Below are 19,104 nucleotides of genomic sequence, written 5' to 3' on the forward strand. Positions count from 1 at the left end.
TCTGCTGCTCCTGGGGGGGCAGGGCAGAGCCAAGCTGCTGCCACCTGCACCCCTGGGTGCTCCCTGGGGCTGGGCACAGCCAGGGGGTGACAGTGGCAGCCCAAGGGACAGGCAGGAGGAGGGGGGGCTGGGTCGGGGCTGGGGGGCTCCAAGGGATGTGAAATGAGTGCTGGGGGGTGCCCACCCTCGTGGCTGTCCCCCCAGGGGGGGCTCAGCCCTCCTTGGGTCGTGGTGAGCTGCAGCCAGCAGGAAAGGGCCTGGAAGGGACTCTTCTGCCAGGGGGAGAGGGAGGTGAGCAGGGTGGCACTGGGCTGCTGCTTGCACTTGGTGACCTCAGAGGCCTTCTCCAGGGTCAGGGCCAGCACCTGCCCCTGCTGGGGGTGTCCCTGGGGGCCTGGCCTAGCTGGCCAGAGGGGTTGGCCTGGATCAGCTCCAGAGGTCCCTTCCAACCCCCCCTGCTCTGTGACACCCCAAGGAGGAGCCTTGGGGGCATGGGGTTACCCCAGAGGCTCAGCTGTCCCCCCAGGCCACCCCTGGCTTGGGGGCCCAGGGAGGGGCTTGAGGCCCACCCCTGTGTTCCACTGCCTGCTGCAAGGAGCCCAGGGAGGGTGGTGGCAGCGCTGGCCTGGGCCAGGTGCTGCCCCCTGAGGGCATCCAAAGCAGCTGGGAGCAGCCTGGGGGTGCTCTGGGGATGTGCCCCCAGGGTGCCCCCATCCTGGCTGGGGGTGTTTGCCCCTGGCCAGGGGGAAGAGCTTCCTGGAGGCTCCTGTGCCCCCCAGGAGTGGCTCTTCACCCCTCTCAGAAAGCTTTGGCCAGGGCCCTGCATGCTTGGAATGCTCCTGGAGTTACCTCTCCTGCTTGAGGCCAGGAGTGTTTGGGTTGGCCTGGAGCTGAGTGCTGCTGCTGGGAGCTTGGAGGGTTGCTGTGTTCCTTCTTGAAGGGCAGCAAGGTCAAGCCCCTGGCTGGGCTGCTCAGCCAGGCAGGGGCAGAGGCAGGGGAAGAAAGGCTCTGTGGGCAGCTGGGAGAAGCCTCACCATGCTCAGCCTCTGGCTCTTGTGGAGGGCTTCAGCTGGCAGCTCCTTGTGGAGCAGAGGAAGCAGCCCCTGGGTGCAGAGAGTCCCTTGGGAGGCAGTTCTGGGGGGCAGAGGGCTCCAGGAAGCCTTGGATGCACTTCAGGAGGCTGCAAGGTGAGATGGAGGAGCAGCAGCCCAGCCTGGCTGAGCAGGGGGCTTTGGGGGGAACTCAGGAGGGAAAGAGGAGGTCCAGGCCTGCAGGAGGGGCAGGAAGTGGAGGAGGGGAAAAGGAGAAGGGGCAGAGCCAGCTGGAGCTCAGTGTGGCTGCTGCCACCAGGGGCAATGGAAGTGTCTGGGGATGAACTGGGTCTGAGAGGAGCAGCAAGGAGCAAGGAGGAGCAAGGAGGAGCAAGGAGCAAAGAGGAGCAAGGAGCAAGGAGGAGGAAGGAGCAAAGAGGGGCAAGGAGGAGCAAGGAGCAAGGAGGAGCAAGGAGGAGCAAGGAGGAGCAAGGAGCAAGGAGGAGCAAGGAGGAGGGAGGAGCAAGGAGGAGGAAGGAGCAAAGAGGAGCAAGGAGGAGCAAGGAGCAAGGAGGAGCAAGGAGCAGCTGCATCCTGTGCTGGATGTGGAATCACAGAACCTCAGAGCTGCCAGGGCTGGAAGGGAGCTCAAGGCTCAGCCAGCCCCAATCCCCTGCCATGGGCAGGGACACCTCACACCACAGCAGCTTGCTCACAGCCACCTCCAGCCTGGCTGCAAACACCTCCAGGCAGGAGGCTTCCACCACCTCCCTGGGCAGCCTGGGCCAGGCTCTCACCACCCTCCTGGCCAACAACTTTCCTCACAGCCAATCTCAAGCTCCCCACTTCTACTTCTGCTCCATCCCCCCCACTCCTATCCCTCCCTCACCCCCTCCAAAGTCCCTCCCCAGCTTGCTTGCAGCCCCCTGCAGATCCTGGAAGGCCACCAGAAGGTCTCCTGGGAGCCTTCTCCTCTGCAGCCTGCACAAGCCCAACTCTCTCAGGCTGTCTGCAGAGCAGAGCAGCTCCAGCCCTCTGCTCCTCCTCCTGGCCCTGCTCTGGACACCTTCCAGCCCCTCCAGAGCCTTCCTGGCACAGAGGCTCCAGAGCTGGCCCCAGAGCTGCAGCTGTGGGCTCAGCAGAGTGGAGCAGAGGGGGAGAATCCCCTCCCTGGCCCTGCTGGCCACACTTCTCTTGCTGCAGCCCAGGCTCTGCTTGGCTCTCTGGGCTGCAAGTGCTCCCTGCTGGCTCCTGCTGAGCTTCTCCTCCCCCAGCACCCCCAAGGCCTTTGCTCCAGGGCTGCTCTCAAGGCAGCAGAGTGCCCAAGGGTGAGGAGAGGCCTGAGGTACTGAACACCTCCTTTGTGCTCTGGGTACCCAACCTCCTGAGCTGGAAGGTAGATGGGGAGCAGGATGTAGCCCTCCTGGTCCAAGGGGAGATGGTCAGTGACCTGCAGCAGCCCTCAGACACAGAAGCCTCTGGGCTGGATGGCCTCCAGCTGAGGCTGCTGCTGGAGCTCCCCAAGCAGGCCTGGCTCACTGGGGGGGGTCTCTCTTGTCCATGTGTTGCCCACCTGCAGGAGGGAGGATCTGGAGCTGAGCTGAGTGCTGGGGAGGGTGCTGGAGCAGATCACCATCAGTGGCCTCAGGTGGCACAGCCAGGGGAGCAGGCCCTGGCAGCCTGGCTTTGAGAGCCAGGTCCTGGTTGACCAACCTCAGCTCCTGCCAGGACAAGGAGAGCCCCTGGGGGTGGGGGATGGGCTGGGGGTGTCCAGCTGGGCTGCAGCAGTGCTTTGGACTTGTGTCCCACAGCATCCTCCTGGAGAAGCTGCTGCTGGGGGCTGGGGCAGTTGGGTGCTGCCCTGGGCATCAGCTGCTGCTGGAGCCCAGGCTGGGGCAGAGGGGCTGCAAAGTGCCCAGCAGGAAAGGCCCTGGGGGGGCTGGGTGGCAGCAGCTGGAGAGGAGCCAGGGGGTGCCCAGTTGGGCAAGAAGGCCACCAGCAGCCTGGCCTGGAGCAGCAATGGTGTGGGCAGCAGGAGCAGGGCAGGGATTGTGCCCCTGGGCTGGGCACTGCTGAGGCCAGCCCTGGAGTGCTGCCTTCAGCTCTGGGCTCCTGGCTGCCAGCAGGAGCTGGAGAGGCTGCAGCAGGGCCAGGGAAGGGCAAGGAAGCTGGGGAAGGGTGTGGAGAAGAGGGCTGGGGAGGAGCAGCTGAGGGAGCTGGGGGTGGTGAGGCTGGAGGAGAGGAGGCTGAGGGAGACCTCCTTGCTCTCTGCAGCTCCCTGCAAGGAGGCTGGAGCCAGGTGGGGCTTGGGCTCTGCTCCCAAGGGACAGAAGAGGCAATGGCCTCAGGTTGCCCCAGGGGAGGTTCAGGTTGGCCCTGAGAAACAATTTCTTCCCCTTGAGGGTTGTCCTGGCCTGGCCCAGGCTGCCCAGGGCAGTCCCCAGCCCTGGGGAGGTTCCAGAGCCCTGGGGCTGATAGATCCCAGGGCTGGGAGCTGCTTCCTTGGGGGTTAGGAGATCCCAGGGTTGGGGGCTGGGAGCTGCTCCCTGGGGCTGATAGATCCCAGGGCTGGGAGCTGCTTCCCTGGGGGCTGGGAGCTGCTCCCTGGGCTGCTCCTGGTGCTGTCCTCTCAGGAGCTCTGCAGCCTTGCTCCTTGTCCCTGCAGGGTCCTTGTGCTGCCTGGCAGGCTCCAGGGCAGTGATCCCCCTGGGCTCCTCCCAGCTCTCTCCCTCTCCCCTTGGCTCCTGCTGCCAGGGCTGCATCCCTTGGGGTTGCTGCTGCAGCTCTGCCCTGGCTGGGACCCAGCTGCCATCCAGGAGTGGTCTGGGGGGGAAGCACTCAAGGCTCATCCTTCTCACCCCCGTGGGCCCCTGGGTGGGCTGCTGGGGGCATGGCAGAGGTCTCTTGGCCTTGTCTCTGTTTCCTGTCCCTGCCCAGGGCTCCCAAGGCAGCAGGGAAGCCTCAGGAGCTGCTCTGCTGGCCCAGGGCTGGGGCCCCTGGGCTCCCACTCTGGGCTGGGCTGGCAGGGCTGCAATCCTCCCCCCCCTCTGTCCTTGCTCCCTGGCTTTGGGTTGCTTTGGGGTCTGCCCAGGTGGGGGCTGGGGGCAGCCTGGCTGCTGCTGCTTGCAGGCTTTGTGGGGCTGAGAGCCTGAGTGGAGCCAGCAGGGTGGTGGGGAGGGATGGGGAGGGATGGGGACAGAGGGAGAGGAGCCTCTGGGGTCACCCCAAGCAGCAGGAGGGCTGAGCCTGCCTCTCCCAGCACAGGTCCAGGGGTAGGGAGAGGCTCCAGGAGGAGCTGCACCCTGAGCAGCCTCTGCAGCAAGCCAGGGCTGAGGCTCTGCCCTGCTGGCTCTGGGGTTGCTGCTTTGAAGCCCTCTGTGCAGTGCTCAGATTCAGCCTGGGGTGCTGGGGAGCTGCAGACATCAAAGCAGGAGGCTCTGGGAGCCTCTGCCCAGCGTGGGAGCTGAATCCACCTGGGACTTTCCCCCAGCCCCAGGGCTTGGCCTGGGCTGAACCCACGGCAGGGGAGGTGCAGAGCTGCCTGCAGCCCTCCCTGGGATGGGAGGGGAGCTGTGAAGGACACAGCTCAGAGGGTTGTGGGCAGTGGGGCAGGGGCTGGTTGGAGGCCTGCAGCTCCTGGTGTGCCCCAGGGCTCAGGGCTGGGTCCAGTCCTGCTCAGCATCTTCATCACTGACCTGGCTGAAGGCTCAGAGTGGAGCCTCAGGCAGGTTGCTGCTGGCACAGAGCTGGGAGCAGTGGCTGAGAGCCCTCAGGCTGTGCTGGCAGCCAGGGAGCCCTGGGCAGGCTGAGAGCTGGGGGAGAGCAACCTCCTGAAGGTGAAGCAGGGCAAGGGCAGGGGCCTGGCCCTGGGGAGGAACAACCTCCTGCAGCAGCACAGGGCAGGGGGAAGCTGCTGGCAAGCAGCTCCAAGCAGAAGCAGCTGGGAGTGCTGGGGGCCAAGGAGTTGCCCAGCAGCAGCAAGGTGGCCTGGGGGCCAAGAAGGCCAAGGCTGTGCTGGGGGCATGGAGAAGAGTGTGGGCAGCAGCAGGGCAAGGGAGGTTGTGCTGCCCCTCTGGCCTGCCCTGCTGAGGCCACCTCTGGAGCCCTGGGGGCAGTTGTGTGCTGCCCAGCTGCAGAGGGCCAGAGAAGTGCTGGAGAGAGTGCAGGGGAGGCTGGGAAGCTGCTGAGGGGCCTGGAGCAGCTGTGGCAGGAGCAAAGGCTGAGAGGCCTGGGGCTGAGAGGCTGCAGAAGAGCAGCCCCAGAGCAATGCTCAGCAATGCTCAGCAAGAGCTGAAGGGCCCCTGGGGGGCAAGAGGCTGGGGCCAGGCTCTGCTGAGTGGTGGCCAGGGCCAGGCCAAGGGGCAGTGGGCAGAGAGTGGAGGCCAGGAGGTTGGAGGGGAAGAGGAGGAGAAAGTTGTTTGTTGGGAGGGTGCTGGAGGCCTGGAGCAGGATGCCCAGAGAGGTTGTGGAGTGTCCTGGTGTGGAGAGCTTCCAACCCCCCCTGGGCACTGTGCCCCTGGGGGTGCCCTGCTGGTGCAGGGGCTGGGGGAGCTCTGGGGGTCCCCATGCTGGGCTCTGGCATTCCATGAAGGGAAGAGAACAGAATTCACCAGGCTGGGAAAGGCCTTCAGGCTGAGTGCTGAATCTCACCCTGCTGGGCAAGGCTGGGGGCAGCCAGGAGGATGTTGTGCTGGGGGAGTGCAGCCTGGGCTGGGGAGTGCAGCCTGGGGGTGCTCTGCTCTGCTTCCCACTCTCTGGCTGCTTTGCTGCAGAACCTTCCTCCCCCTTCAGAACCTTCCTCCCCCTTCAGATCCTTCCTCCCCCTTCAGATCCTTCCTCTCCCTGCAGGATCCTTCCTCTCCCTGCAGGATCCTTCTCCCCCTGCAGGACCTTCCTCCCCCTGCAGGATCCTTCCTCCCCCTGCAGATCCTTCCTCCCCCTGCAGAACCTTCCTCCCCCTGCAGGATCCTTCCCTCCCCCTGCAGATCCTTCCTCCCCCTGCAGATCCTTCCTCCCCCTGCAGATCTTCCTCACCCTGCAGGATCCTTCCTCCCCCTGCAGATCCTTTCTCCCCCTGCAGGATCCTTCCTCTCCCTGCAGGATCCTTTCTTCCCCTGCAGATCCTTCCCTCCTCCTGCAGATCCTTCCTCCCCCTGCAGATCCTTCCTCCCCCTGCAGGATCCTTCCTCCCCCTGCAGGATCCTTCCTCCCCTGCAGGATCCTTCCCCCTGGTTGCCTCAGCTGAGGCTTTGCCCCCGGCCCAGCTTTGCTCTCCAGGCTGGGCACCAGCTCAGCACTCAGCACAATTAACAGCCAGGAAATGAACTGACTCACAGCAGGCATCTGAAAGCCTCTCCCCGGGGTGGGGAGCAGATTCCCCACCCCCCCTTTGCCCCCTGCCTTTCACTCTGCCCTGGGCTGGGCCTTTTGGCCCCGAGGGCAGGGCTGGGAGGGGAATTTGCTGCTCGAGTTGGCTCCCAGCATCCAGCACCTGCCCAGGCAGGGTGAGCAGGAGGGGCTCAGCCCCCAGCCCCACCCCAGGGCACAGATTTCCCCTCAGGGCCTGGGCTGGCTGGGAGAAGGGAGGAAATGCCCTGAGCCAGCACAGCCTGCTGCCTGCCTCCCCTCCTTACCCACCCCCCAGGGTCTGCTCCTGGCTTTCACCTCCCCTCCCCAGGCTGGGGGGACTCAAGGAGCAGGAACAGGGACTCAGGAGGAGCCAGGGGGCAAATCCGGGGTGGGGAGAGGGGCAGGGTCCTGCATCCCTTCCCTGAGCCTGGGCAGTTCCCTGGGGAAGGCTTTGATGGCCTTGAGTCAGGGGGGGAAGTGCTGCAGGGGGAGACAGCACATCCCTGGAGGGGCACCTCCCCTCTCCCTGTCCCTTTCATCCCTCTCCCTGTCCCTTTCATCCCTCTCCCTGTCCCCTTCTCCATCCCTCTCCCCTCTCCCCTTCTCCATCCCTCTCCCCTGTCTCCTTCTCCATCCCTCTCCCCTTCTCCATCCCTCTCCCCTTCTCCATCCCTCTCCCCTCTCCCCTTCTCCATCCCTTTCCCCTCTCCCCTTCTCCATCCCTCTCCCTGTCCCTGTCCTCATCCCCATCCTCTTCTCCATCCCTTTTCCCATCCCCATTCCTGTCTCCATCCCTTTCTCCATTGCTGTCCCTGCTCTCACCCCTATCCCCATGCCCGTCCCCCTCCCTGCCCCCATCCCCATCCCCTCCCTGCCCCCATCCCCTCCCTGCCCCCAGCCCCAGCCCCCTGTGAGGCCTCCCCTGCCTCCCCCTTGCTCTCCTGCTGCTGTCTTTGCCCCTGCCCCCCGGGCTGCCCTCCCTGCCCTGCCTCCTTCGCTCTGCTGCTGCAGTGCAGCCCTGGGGAGGGGCAGAGCCTGCCCTGCAGGCTCATCCTCCCTGCCCTTCCTCCCCCTGCTCTCCTGCCCCAGGCCCTTTGCCCTTGGCTGCCTCCCTGCTGGGTGAGGCCAGGCGGTGCCAGGCTCGCTGGGGGGCTGGGCTGGGCAGGGTGGGGTGCCCAGGGGTGCCCTCAGCCAGGCTGGCTGTGCTCCTTCCCCCTGGCTGGGCACTGGGCACTGCTCAGCCTCTGCTGCTGCAGGCTGTGCCCAGCCCCAGCGAGGAGCAGCTCAGGGGCAGCTCAGCTCTGTGCTGGCCTTAGGGGGAGGCTGATCCTGGGGGGAGCAGCAGGGCCCCCCAGACCTCTCCCACCTGGTAAGTTCATCCTCCCCTCCTTGTTGTTGGGATGGGGCTGGGGTGGCCCTGGGGGGGGCTCCACCTCAGCTCTTGGCTGTCTTAGCCCAGCAGGGAGAGGTTTGGGAGGGAGGACACAGCCCCCCTGCTCCCCTGGCCAGCATTTCAGCTGCTGGCTCCTGGGATGGGGGAAGGGAAGTGCTGGAGGTGCCTCAGGCAGGTGATGCTCTTGGCTTGGAGCCCCTTGGCTGCTCCTGGCCCCCTCTGCCTGCCCTGGGGCTGGCTCCCTGCCTGCAGTGGTGCTGCTTGGGTGCTGGAGCCAGGGCTGGGGTTCAGATCCCCCCTGGGAACTGCTTTGGGGGTTTGGGGTTGGAAACCTCCCCCCCAAGGGCTTTCTCTTCCTCTTTGGGGGTTCCTTTGCAACTCAGTTTTGTTTCCTCCTGGAGTGGATTCCTCCCAGCTGGCTGTGGGGAGGCTCTGCCCTGCCTGCCAGGAGCTCTGCAGCCCAAGCTGCTGCTGCCTGGGGGGCAGAGCAGTGGGGCCTGGGGCCAGGCTTCTTCAACAGCTGTGTGGGGGCCAGGGCCAGGGGCACTGAGGGCAGCCTCAGCAGGGCTGCTGCTGGCACCAGGCTGTGTGGGGCAGCAGAGCTGGGGGGAAGGGATCCAGCCAGAGGGACCCTGACAGGCTAGAGGGAAAGGATCCATCCAGAGGGAGCTGGGCAGGCTGCAGAGCTGGGCACAAGCCAACCTCAGGAGGTTCAACAAGACCAAGGGCAGGGTCCTGCAGCTGGGTGCAGGCAATCCCAGGCACAAATGCAGGCTGGGCAGGGACTGGCTGGAAAGCAGCCCTGAGGAGAGAGCCTTGGGGGTGCTGGGGGAGGAGAAGCTCAGCAGGAGCTCTCAGTCTGCACTTGCAGCCCAGAAAGCCAAGCAGAGCCTGGGCTGCAGCAGGAGAAGTGTGGCCAGCAGGGCAAGGGAGGTGATTCTCCCCCTCTGCTCAGCTCTGGGGAGACCCCACCTGGAGTCCTGCCTCCAGTTCTGGAGCCCCTATGGCAAGAGGGATCTGGAGGGGCTGGAAGGTGTCCAGAGCAGGGCCAGGAGGATGAGCAGAGGGCTGGAGCTGCTCTGCTGTGAGGACAGACTGAAGGAGTTGGGGCTGTTCAGTCTGGAGAAGAGAAGGCTCCCAGGTGACCTCATTGTGGCCTTCCAGGATCTGCAGGGGGCTCCAGGAAGGCTGGGGAGGGACTGCTGAGGATCTCAGGCAGTGCTAGGACTAGGGGGAATGGAATGAAGCTGGAGGTGGGGAGACTCAGGCTGGAGGGGAGGAGGAAGTTCTTCCCCATGAGAGTGGTGAAGCCCTGGACTGGGTTGTGCAGGGAGGTGGTTGGGGCCCCAGCCCTGGAGGTGTTTGCAGCCAGGCTGGCTGAGGCTGTGGCCAGGCTGATCTAGTGTGGGGTGTCCCTGCCCATGGCAGGGGGGTTGGGACTGGCTGAGCCTTGGGGTCCCTTCCAACCCTGACTGATGCTGTGATGCTGTGACCTGACTCCAGAGCCAGGCTCCTGGCCCAGCTGGAAGGGGCAGGGCAGGGCAGGGGGGGACCCTGCTGGGGTCCTGAGGGCTGGCTCTGAGGGCTGGGGCTCGGGAGGGAGCTCTGCAGGGTGAGGCAGGAAGAGAGGTGCTGGAGGCTGCATCCTCACAGGCTCTGCAGGGCAGGCTCCCTGCGGCCCTGAGCAGCCTGCTCTGGCTGGGGGGGGCCCTGCTGGGGTCCTGCTCTGGCTGGGGGTTCCCTGCTGCCTCCTGGGGCCCTGCTGGCTGGGGGGGTCCCTGCTGGGCTCCCTGCTGCCTGCTGGGGGGTGGACACACTGCCCCTGGCGTCCCTGCTGCCTGCTGGGACCCTGCTCTGGCTGGGGGGGTCTCTGCTGGCTGGGAGGGGTCTCTGTTGGGGTCCCTCCTGGCTGGGGGGGTCCCTGCTGGCTGGGGGGGGTCCCTGCTGGGTTCCTTGCTGCCTGCTGGGGGGTGGGCACACTGCCCCTGGCATCCCTGCTGCCTGCTGGGGGGTGGGCAGGCTGCCCCTGGTGTCCCTGCTGCCCCGGGGGGGGTCGTCAGGCTGCCCCTGGGGGGTGTGCAGGCTGCCCCTGGGGGGGTGGGCAGGCTGCTCCTGGGGGGTGTTCAGGCTGCCCCTGGGGGGTGGTCCCGCTGCCCCTGGGGGTCGGGCAGGCTGGCAGCGCCCCCTGGCGGGCTGTGACGCCCCCGTGCCACAGGGGCAGCCATGAGCGCTCCGGGCCGTGCCTGACGCCGCTGCTGCTGCTGCCGAAGATGATCAACAAGGCTCGTGAGTGCGGGGGGGCTGGGGGGTGTGGGGCTGGGGTCTGGGGTCTGGGGGGTGTGGGGCTGGGGGCAGGGGGCCTGGGGGGTTTGGGGCTGGGGGGTGTGGGGCTGGGGGCAGGAGGCTGGAGCTGGGGGCTGGGGGCAGGGGGCTGGGGGCTGGGGGCAGGGGGCTGGGGGCAGGGAGCTGCTTGGCTCTGCCTCTGGCCTGGGTGCAGGGGGGGGTGGGGAAGGAGGCTTTGGGGTCCCCCAGGTGTGGGCTGCAGGGCTCCAGGGAGCTGCCAGGACACCCTGGGAGGGCTGCAGGGCCCCAGGGAGCTGCCAGGACACCCTGGGAGGGCTGCAGGGCCCCAACCATCTACCAGGACACCCTGGGGGGGCTGCAGGGCTGCAGGGAGCTGCCAGGACACCCTGGGAGGGCTGCAGGGCCCCAACCATCTACCAGGACACCCTGGGGGGGCTGCAGGCTCCAGCATCCCACATCCAGGCTGCCCTGCTGGTGTCTTTGCTCCCCCCTCTCTCTGGCCCGCAGGAGGGAAGCTGCTGGGGGTGCTGGCACTGTTCCTGGTGATGGTTTGGTACTCCATCTACAGGGAGGACAGGTAGGGCCCCGGGGGGGGGCTGTCCTTGTGGCCCTCCTGCCCCTGCCTTCACCCTGGGAGCGCTGGAGCAGCAGCTGGCTGGGTGCTGGGGGCCCATGGGGGGTGGCAGCAGCCCTGCTTGCTGGCCCAGGGTAGGGGCAGAGGGGGTGGGGGGTGTGCTGGGGGGGGGGGGTTGGGGCCTGGGAGAAGCCCACTCTGCTGCCAGTGCCTGTGGAGGAGAGGCAGAGCTTCATGAGGGGGACAGGAGCTGCCCTCTGGCACAGGGCTGCAGGCTCAGCCTGGGATGATGGCACTGAGCAGAGCTGCCCTGAGACCACCCCCTGGGAGACCCCCCCTGAATCCCCTGGAGACCACACAGTGACCTGGAGAGGAACATCCTGGAGCTGCAGCAGGGCAAGGGCAGGGGCCTGGCCCCGGGGAGGAAGAACCTCCTGCAGCAGCACAGGGCAGGGGGAAGCTGCTGGCAAGCAGCTCCAAGCAGAAGCAGCTGGGAGTGCTGGGGGCCAAGGAGTTGGCCAGCAGCAGCAAGGTGGCCTGGGGGCCAAGAAGGCCAAGGCTGTGCTGGGGGCATGGAGAAGAGTGTGGGCAGCAGCAGGGCAAGGGAGGTTGTGCTGCCCCTCTGGCCTGCCCTGCTGAGGCCACCTCTGGAGCCCTGGGGGCAGTTGTGTGCTGCCCAGCTGCAGAGGGCCAGAGAAGTGCTGGAGAGAGTGCAGGGGAGGCTGGGAAGCTGCTGAGGGGCCTGGAGCAGCTGTGGCAGGAGCAAAGGCTGAGAGGCCTGGGGCTGAGAGGCTGCAGAAGAGCAGCCCCAGAGCAATGCTCAGCAATGCTCAGCAAGAGCTGAAGGGCCCCTGGGGGGCAAGAGGCTGGGGCCAGGCTCTGCTGAGTGGTGGCCAGGGCCAGGCCAAGGGGCAGTGGGCAGAGAGTGGAGGCCAGGAGGTTGGAGGGGAAGAGGAGGAGAAAGTTGTTTGTTGGGAGGGTGCTGGAGGCCTGGAGCAGGCTGCCCAGAGAGGTTGTGGAGTGTCCTGGTGTGGAGAGCTTCCAACCCCCCCTGGGCATTGCAGTGGAGTAGGGAAAGGATCAGGCTCTGCACTGGGATCTGGGGAGGCCACAGCTTGAGCACTAGGTTCAGTTTTGGGCCTCTCACTCCAAGAAGAACCTAATCCATCCTGGAGTGAGTGCACAGAAGAGCAATGAAGCTGGGGAAGGGTCTGGAGAATAGGTCTGGTGAGGAGCAGCTGAGGGAGCTGCAGAGGAAAGGAGGCTGAGGGGAGACCCTGAGGGGAGGATGCAGAGTGCTTGGGGCCACAGCTTGAAGGAGCCCCTGGGCAAGCTGCTGGGGGGGCCCTGCTGGAGCAGGGGCTGGGGCAGCTCTGGGGGTCCCCATGCTGGGCTCTGGCATTCCATGAAGGGCAGAGAACAGAATTCCCCAGGTTGGGATCCCCCCATGAGGGATGAGGAGCAGCTGGAGGAGGCTGGGGCCAGGTGGGGGTTGGTCTCCTCCCCCTAGTGCCAGGGACAGGACAAGGAGAGGCAATGGCCTCAGGCTGCCCCAGGGGAGGTTCAGCTTGGCCAGGAGAGGAAACTTCTTGACTGGAAGGGTTGTGGAGGCCTGGCCCAGGCTGCCCAGGGGGGAGGCTGCACCCCCAGCCCTGGAGGGGTTCCTGAGCCCCAGCCCCGTGGTGCTGAGGGCCGTGGCTGAGCCCCAGGGGAGAGAGAGGTTGGGCAGGGAGAGAGAAGGGGTGGGCTGGGTGGCCTCTGGGGGCTTCCCCAGCCACAGCCACCCTGACTCTGGGCCTTTGCCTCTTCCCCTCTGCCAGCTTCTACTTCCCCGTGGCAGACAACAGAACCTCCTGTCCCCAGGGCGAGGTGCAGAGGAAGGCTGCGCAGCTGATCGGCAAGTCAGTCTGGAGCCCTGAGCCCCCTGAGCCCCCCCAGCCTGAGCCCCCAGCCTGAGCCCCCTGCCTGAGCCCCCTGCCTGAGCCCCCAGCCTGAGCCCCCTGCCTGAGACCCCCCTGCCTGAGCCCCCTGCCTGAGCCCCCTGCCTGAGCCCCCAGCCTGAGCCCCCCCCAGCCTGAGCCCCCTGCCTGAGCCCCCTGCCTGAGCCCCCAGCCTGAGCCCCCCCAGCCTGAGCCCCCTGCCTGAGCCCCCCCAGCCTGAGCCCCCTGCATCCCCCCTGAGCCTGAGCCCCCCCAGAATGAGTCCCCTGCATCCCCCCCTGAGCCTGAGCCCCCCCAGAATGAGCTCCCTGCATCCCCCCTGAGCCTGAGCCCCCCCAGAATGAGTCCCCTGCATCCCCCCTGAGCCTGAGCCCCCCCAGAATGAGCCCCCTGCATCCCCCCTGAGCCTGAGCCCCCCCAGCCTGAGCCCCCTGCATCCCCCCCCCAGCCTGAGCCCCCCCAGCCTGAGCCCCCTGCATCCCCCCCCCCAGAATGAGTCCCCTGCATCCCCCCCGAGCCTGAGCCCCCCCAGCCTGAGCCCCCTGCCTGAGCCCCCCCCCAGCCTGAGCCCCCTGCCTGAGCCCCCCCAGCCTGAGCCCCCTGCATCCCCCCCCAGCCTGAGCCCCCTCCATCCCCCCCACGCTGAGCCCCCTCTAGCCTGAGCCCCCTGCATCCCCCCCCGCCTGAGTCCCCTCCATCCCCCCCCAGCCTGAGCCCCCTCCAGCCCCAGCCCAGCCTGAGCCCCCTGCCTTCCCCCCCTAGCCTGAGCACCCCCCGGGCTGAGCCCCCCCCTGCCTGAGCCCCCTCCATTCCCCCCCGCCCAGACCGAGCCCCCTGCATCCCCCCCCAGCCTGAGCCCCCTCCATCTCCTGCCTGCCCAAGTCCCCACCCTGAGCCCCCAGCCCGTGCCCCCTCCATCCCCCCCCTCACCCCAAGCCCCCAGCCCGTGCCCCCCGCCCGCCCTCACCCCTCTGCTCCTTGGCAGCTACTCCAGGGCCCAGCCTCTGTTCCTGCAGCTGAGAGACTACTTCTGGGAGAAGACTCCGTCGCTCTACGAGCTGCCCTACGGCACCAAGGGCAGCGGTGAGGGCTCCCCAGGGCTCCCCAGGCTCTGCCCTGCCCTCTCTGCAGCCTCCTCCTGCTCCTCAGGGCCTCCCTCAGCTGTTCCTGAGCCCTCCTCCAGCAGGACTCTCCTGGGGGGGCTGGCTGCATCTCATGTCCTCCCTGCCTCCGTTGTTAAGCCTTGGGTTGTGCCTCTCCCTGCTCTGGGTTTGGACCTGGGCAGGCTGAGAGCTGGGGGAGAGCAACCTCCTGAAGGTGAAGCAGGGCAAGGGCAGGGACCTGGCCCTGGGGAGGAAGAACCTCCTGCAGCAGCACAGGGCAGGGGGAAGCTGCTGGCAAGCAGCTCCAAGCAGAAGCAGCTGGGAGTGCTGGGGGCCAAGGAGTTGCCCAGCAGCAGCAAGGTGGCCTGGGGGCCAAGAAGGCCAAGGGGGTCCTGGGGGCATGGAGAAGAGTGTGGGCAGCAGCAGGGCAAGGGAGGTTGTGCTGCCCCTCTGGCCTGCCCTGCTGAGGCCACCTCTGGAGCCCTGGGGGCAGTTGTGTGCTGCCCAGCTGCAGAGGGCCAGAGAAGTGCTGGAGAGAGTGCAGGGGAGGCTGGGAAGCTGCTGAGGGGCCTGGAGCAGCTGTGGCAGGAGCAAAGGCTGAGAGGCCTGGGGCTGAGAGCCTGCAGAAGAGCAGCCCCAGAGCAATGCTCAGCAATGCTCAGCAAGAGCTGAAGGGCCCCTGGGGGGCAAGAGGCTGGGGCCAGGCTCTGCTGAGTGGTGGCCAGGGCCAGGCCAAGGGGCAGTGGGCAGAGAGTGGAGGCCAGGAGGTTGGAGGGGAAGAGGAGGAGCAAGTTGTTTGTTGGGAGGGTGCTGGAGGCCTGGAGCAGGCTGCCCAGAGAGGTTGTGGAGTGTCCTGGTGTGGAGAGCTTCCAACCCCCCCTGGGCACTGTGCCCCTGGGCAAGCTGCTGGGGGTGCCCTGCTGGGGCAGGGGCTGGGGGAGCCCTGGGGGTCCCTTCCCACCACTCCATGCTGGGTTCTGGCATTCAGGTTGGGCCAGGCTGTAATGATTCCTGCCCAAGGCTGTGCCCAGGTGTGGAGGGGTCTGTGCTGAGCTCCCAGCAGCTTGCAGCAGGCAGGAGCTGAGCCTCTCCCCCCTGGCTTTGCAGAAGATGTCCTGCTGCGCCTGCTCTCCATCACTCACCACTCCCTGCCCCACAGCATCCAGAGGTAGGGCTGGGGCCGCCCGGGGCCCTTCCCCTCTTCCCCTCGCTGCCGGGCTGGGAGGGAGGGAGCTGCGGCCCCGGGGGGCTGCGGGGGGCTGCGGGCAGGCCTGGCCGGGGCGGGGGGCAGCTGTTCGCAGCCGCAGCCTCTGCCTGCAGCCTCAAGTGCCGGCGGTGCGCGGTGGTGGGGAACGGCCACCGGCTGCGCAACAGCTCCATGGGGGACACCATCGACGGCTACGACGTCGTCATCAGGTGCGGACCCGCAGCGCCCCCTGTTGCCTCCCTGCGACCGCTCCTGCTGCCCCCTGCCCGCCCCGAGCCCTCCTGCTGCCCCCCTGCCCTCCCTGCGACCGCTCCTGCTGCCCTCCTGCCCGCCCCGAGCCCTCCTGCTGCCCCCCTGCCCTCCCTGCGACCGCTCCTGCTGCCCCGAGCCCTGCTGCTGCCCCCCTGCCCTCCCTGCGACTGCTCCTGCTGCCCCCCCTGCCCGCCCCGAGCCCTCCTGCTGCCCCCCTGCCCTCCCTGCGACCGCTCCTGCTGCCCCCCTGCCCGCCCCGAGCCCTGCTGCTGCCCCCTGCTGCTCTCCTGCCCTCCCTGCGACCGCTCCTGCTGCCCCCCTGCCCTCCCTGCGACCGCTCCTGTTGCCCCCATGCCCTCCCTGCGACCGCTCCTGCTGCCCCCCTGCCCGCCCCGAGCCCTGCGGCTGCCCCCCTGCTGCCCCCCTGCCCGCCCCGAGCCCTGCTGCTGCCCCCCTGCTGCCCCCCTGCCCTCCCTGCGACCGCTCCTGCTGGCCCCCTGCCCGCCCCGAGCCCTGCTGCTGCCCCCCTGCTGCCCCCCTGCCCTCCCTGCGACCGCTCCTGCTGCCCCCCTGCCCGCCCCGAGCCCTCCTGCTGCCCCCCTGCTGCCTCCCTGCTGCCCCCCTGCTTCCCCCCTGCCCTCCCTGCAACCCCTCCTGCTGCCCCCCTGCCCGCCCCGAGCCCTCCTGCTGCCCCCCTGCTGCCCCCCTGCCCTCCCTGCGACTGCTCCTGCTGCCCCCCTGCCCGCCCCGAGCCCTGCTGCTGCCCCCATGCCCTCCCTGCGACCCCGCCTGCTGCCCTCCTGCCCTCCCTGCCCCCCGCTGCTGCCCCTCCTCCCCTCCTCTCCCCCTCCTGCTGCCCTCCTGCCCTTCCTGCTTCTGCCTTCCTTCCTACCCTCCCTGCTGCAGCCCCCCCCTTGCCCTCTCTGCCCCCTGCTGCCCCCCTGCCCTCCACGACCCCTGCTGCTGCCCCCCCGCTCGCCCCCCCCACCCCCCCTCCACTTGCCCCACCCCCGCTGCTGCCCCCCTGCCCTCCCTGGCACCCGCTGCTCTCCCTGCCCCCCGCTGCTACCCCCTGCCTGCCCCACCCCGTCCTGCTGCCCCCCCTGCCCTTCCTGCTCTCTTCTGCCCCTCCTGCCCCCTCCTGCTGGCCCTCCTGCCTGCCTCGCCCCCTCCTGCTTCCCCCTGCTCCTCTCTGTGCCACCCGCCCCCTGCTCGCCCCTGTCCCACCCTGCTGCCCCCAACCCACTGCCTCCCACTGCCCCCTGCTGCCCTCTGCTGCCCCCTTCCCCCCCTACATTGCACTGTGCCCCCTCCCTCCTCCTCTCCCCCTGCCCCTGCTCTGCACTGCCTCCCACTGCCTCCTGCTCTCCTCTCCCCCTCTGCCCCCTGCCCCCCTGCTCTCCTCTCCCCCCTGCTCTCCTCTCCCCCCTGCTCCCCTGCTCTCCTCTTCCCCCTGCCCCCCTGCTCTCCTCTCCCCCTCTACCCCCTGCCCCCTGCTCTGCTCTCCCCCCCTGCCCCCTGCTCTCCTCTCCCCCCCTGCCCCCTGCTCTCCTCTCCCCCTCTGCCCCCTACCCCCCTGCTCTGCTCTCCCCCCCTGCTCTCCTCTCCCTCTCTCCCCCTCTGCCCCCTGCTCTGCTCTCCCCCCCTGCCCCCTGCTCTCCTCTCCCCCTCTCCCCCCCTGCCCCCTGCTCTCCTCTCCCCCCCTGCCCCCTGCTCTCCTCTCCCCCTCTGCCCCCTGCCCCCTGCTCTGCCCTGCCCCCAGCCCCCTGTGACCGCGCTGTGCCCCCGGGGCAGGCTGAACAACGCCCCGGTGCATGGCTACGAGCAGGACGTGGGCTCCAAGACCTCCCTGCGCCTCTTCTACCCTGAGTCTGCCCACTTCGACCCCCGGGCCGAGAACAACCCTGACACCCTGCTGGTGCTGGTGCCCTTCAAGCCCATGGACTTCCAGTGGATGGAGGCCATCCTCAACGACAAGAAGAGGGTAGGAGGCCTGCAGCCTGCTCCCCCCACTGCATGGTGCCCACCCCCCACCTCCCCCCCCGGGCTGGGGCCTCCTGCTCTGCCTGGCACAGCCCTGGGCACCTCCTGCAGGTGAGGAAGGGCTTCTGGAAGCAGCCCCCCCTGATCTGGGAGGCCAACCCGGAGCAGGTGAGGATCCTCAACCCCTACTACATGGAGGTCACTGCAGCCAAGCTGCTCCACCTGCCCATGAAGCAGCCACGCAAGGCCAAGCAGGTGAGGGCTGGGGCCAGGGGGGTGCCAGGGGCTGCCAGGGTAGGTGCCAAGGGCTGGGGCCAGGGGGGTGCCAGGGGCTGCCAGGGTAGGTGCCAAGGGCTGGGGCCAGGGGGGTGCCAGGGGCTGCCAGGGTAGGGGCTGGGGGCGGTGCTGGGGCTGGGGGCGGGGCTGGGGCTGGGGGCGGGGCTGGGGCAGGTGCTGGGGGCGGTGCTGGGGCTGGGGGCGGGGCTGGGGCAGGTGCTGGGGGCGGTGCTGGGGCTGGGGGCGGGGCTGGGGCAGGTGCTGGGGGCGGTGCTGGGGCTGAGGGCGGTGCTGGGCCGGTTCTGGGGGCGGTTCTGGGCTGAGGGCGGGGCTGGGGCTGGGGGCGGGGCTGAGGGCGGGGCTGGGCTGGTGCTGCTCCCTCTGCTGTCCCTCTGTAGCTCAATGGAGCTGCAGCTCAGGGCAGGGCAGAGCCCTGGGCCAAGGCTCCTTGGGTGCAGCTCAGCAAGGCCAAGGGCCAGGGCCTGCCCCTGGCTCCCAGCAGCCCCATGGGGAGCTCCAGACCTGGGGAGGGGTGGTGGGAAAGCTGCAGCCTGGAGAGGGCCCTGGGGGGGTTGGGTGTCAGTCACTGCCCATGAGGCAGCAGTGCCCAGGGGCCAAGCAGGGCAATGGCCTCCTGGCTTGGGTGAGAAGCAGGGTGGGCAGCAGGGCCAGGAGGTGAGCATCCCCCTGTGCTCAGCACTGGGGAGGCCACAGCTCAGTGCTGTGCTCAGCCCTGGGCCCTCCCTGCAGGAAGGCCACTGAGGGGCTGGAGCCTGCCCAGAGCAGGGCAGCCAGGCTGGAGAAGGGCCTGGAGCCCCTGGGCTAGAGGAGGCTGAGGGAGCTGGGGGGGTTGAGGCTGGAGCAGAGGAGGCTGAGGGAGAGCTCCTTGCTCTCTGCAGCTCCCTGCAGGGAGGTTGGGGCGAGGAGGGGGCAGCCTCTGCTCCTTGGTGCCAAGGGACAGGAGCAGAGGCAATGGTTGCAAGCTGCAGCAGGGGAGGCTGAGGCTGGCTCTCAGGAAACCTTTCTGCCCTGGGAGGGTTCCCAAAGCTTGGAAGTGTCTGCCCAGGGCAGTGCTGGAGTCTCCCTCCCTGGGGGTGGTGCTGAGGGGCAGGGATTGGTGCTGAGCCTGCAGTGCTGGGGGAGCTGCAGGGCTGTGCCAGCTGCTCTGTGTTCTCTCTGCCCCCCCTGCTGCCCCCTGCAGAAGCCAACCACAGGGCTCTTGGCCATCACCCTGGCCCTGCACCTCTGTGACCTGGTGCACATCGCAGGCTTCGGCTACCCTGACTCTGCCAACAAGAAGCAAACCATCCACTACTACGAGCAGATCACCCTCAAGTCCATGGCTGTAAGCTTCTGCCCTGCCCTCTGCCCCCCGCCCCGGGCTGGTGCCACCCCCAGGGAGCAGCACTGCTGTGCTCAGTGCCCTGCCGGGGCCTCCTGGGGGCGCTGCCGGCCGCTGAGCTCCGGCCTCTGGGTGGTGCTTGGCCAGAGCCTCCCTGCGGCTCTGCGGCCCTGGGGGGGAGCTGGGGGCTGGGCTGGGCCGTGAGGGGCTGCCAGGGGGCTGGCAGGGGGGCTGGGCAGGGCAGGGGGGTAGGGCAGGGGGCTGGCAGGGGGCTGGCAGGGGGCTGGCAGGGCAGGGGGGCTGGGCAGGGGGCTGGCAGGGGGCTGGCAGGGCAGGGGGGCTGGGCAGGG

The 19,104-nt window shown here is 68.3% G+C and overlaps 1 protein-coding gene across 2 annotated transcripts in view; it reads left to right on the forward strand.

Moving 5' to 3' along the window:
• The window catches only part of LOC137455994 (CMP-N-acetylneuraminate-beta-galactosamide-alpha-2,3-sialyltransferase 4-like), a 38,264-nt gene that overhangs the window by 17,777 nt on the left and 1,383 nt on the right, over positions 1-19,104 (forward strand). Inside the window, exons 3-11 of one of the 2 annotated variants that reach the window (XM_068167206.1) lie at positions 9,989-10,059; positions 10,585-10,654; positions 12,472-12,552; positions 13,577-13,674; positions 14,802-14,862; positions 15,015-15,110; positions 16,948-17,137; positions 17,248-17,391; positions 18,681-18,836. In XM_068167206.1, the coding sequence (XP_068023307.1) occupies positions 10,044-10,059; positions 10,585-10,654; positions 12,472-12,552; positions 13,577-13,674; positions 14,802-14,862; positions 15,015-15,110; positions 16,948-17,137; positions 17,248-17,391; positions 18,681-18,761 (837 nt within the window). In that variant the 5' untranslated portion in view covers positions 9,989-10,043 and the 3' untranslated portion in view covers positions 18,762-18,836. Of the gene's footprint in view, positions 1-9,988; positions 10,060-10,584; positions 10,655-12,471; positions 12,553-13,576; positions 13,675-14,801; positions 14,863-15,014; positions 15,111-16,947; positions 17,138-17,247; positions 17,392-18,613; positions 18,837-19,104 lie in introns of those variants that run through there. The other variant, XM_068167207.1, reaches the window with a different exon arrangement.

The sequence above is a fragment of the Melanerpes formicivorus genome, unplaced genomic scaffold (genome assembly GCF_026170545.1).
Source record: "Melanerpes formicivorus ecotype bairdi unplaced genomic scaffold, bMelFor1.0.p_v2 SCAF_114, whole genome shotgun sequence".
In the NCBI taxonomy this organism is placed as follows: Eukaryota; Metazoa; Chordata; class Aves; order Piciformes; family Picidae; genus Melanerpes; species Melanerpes formicivorus.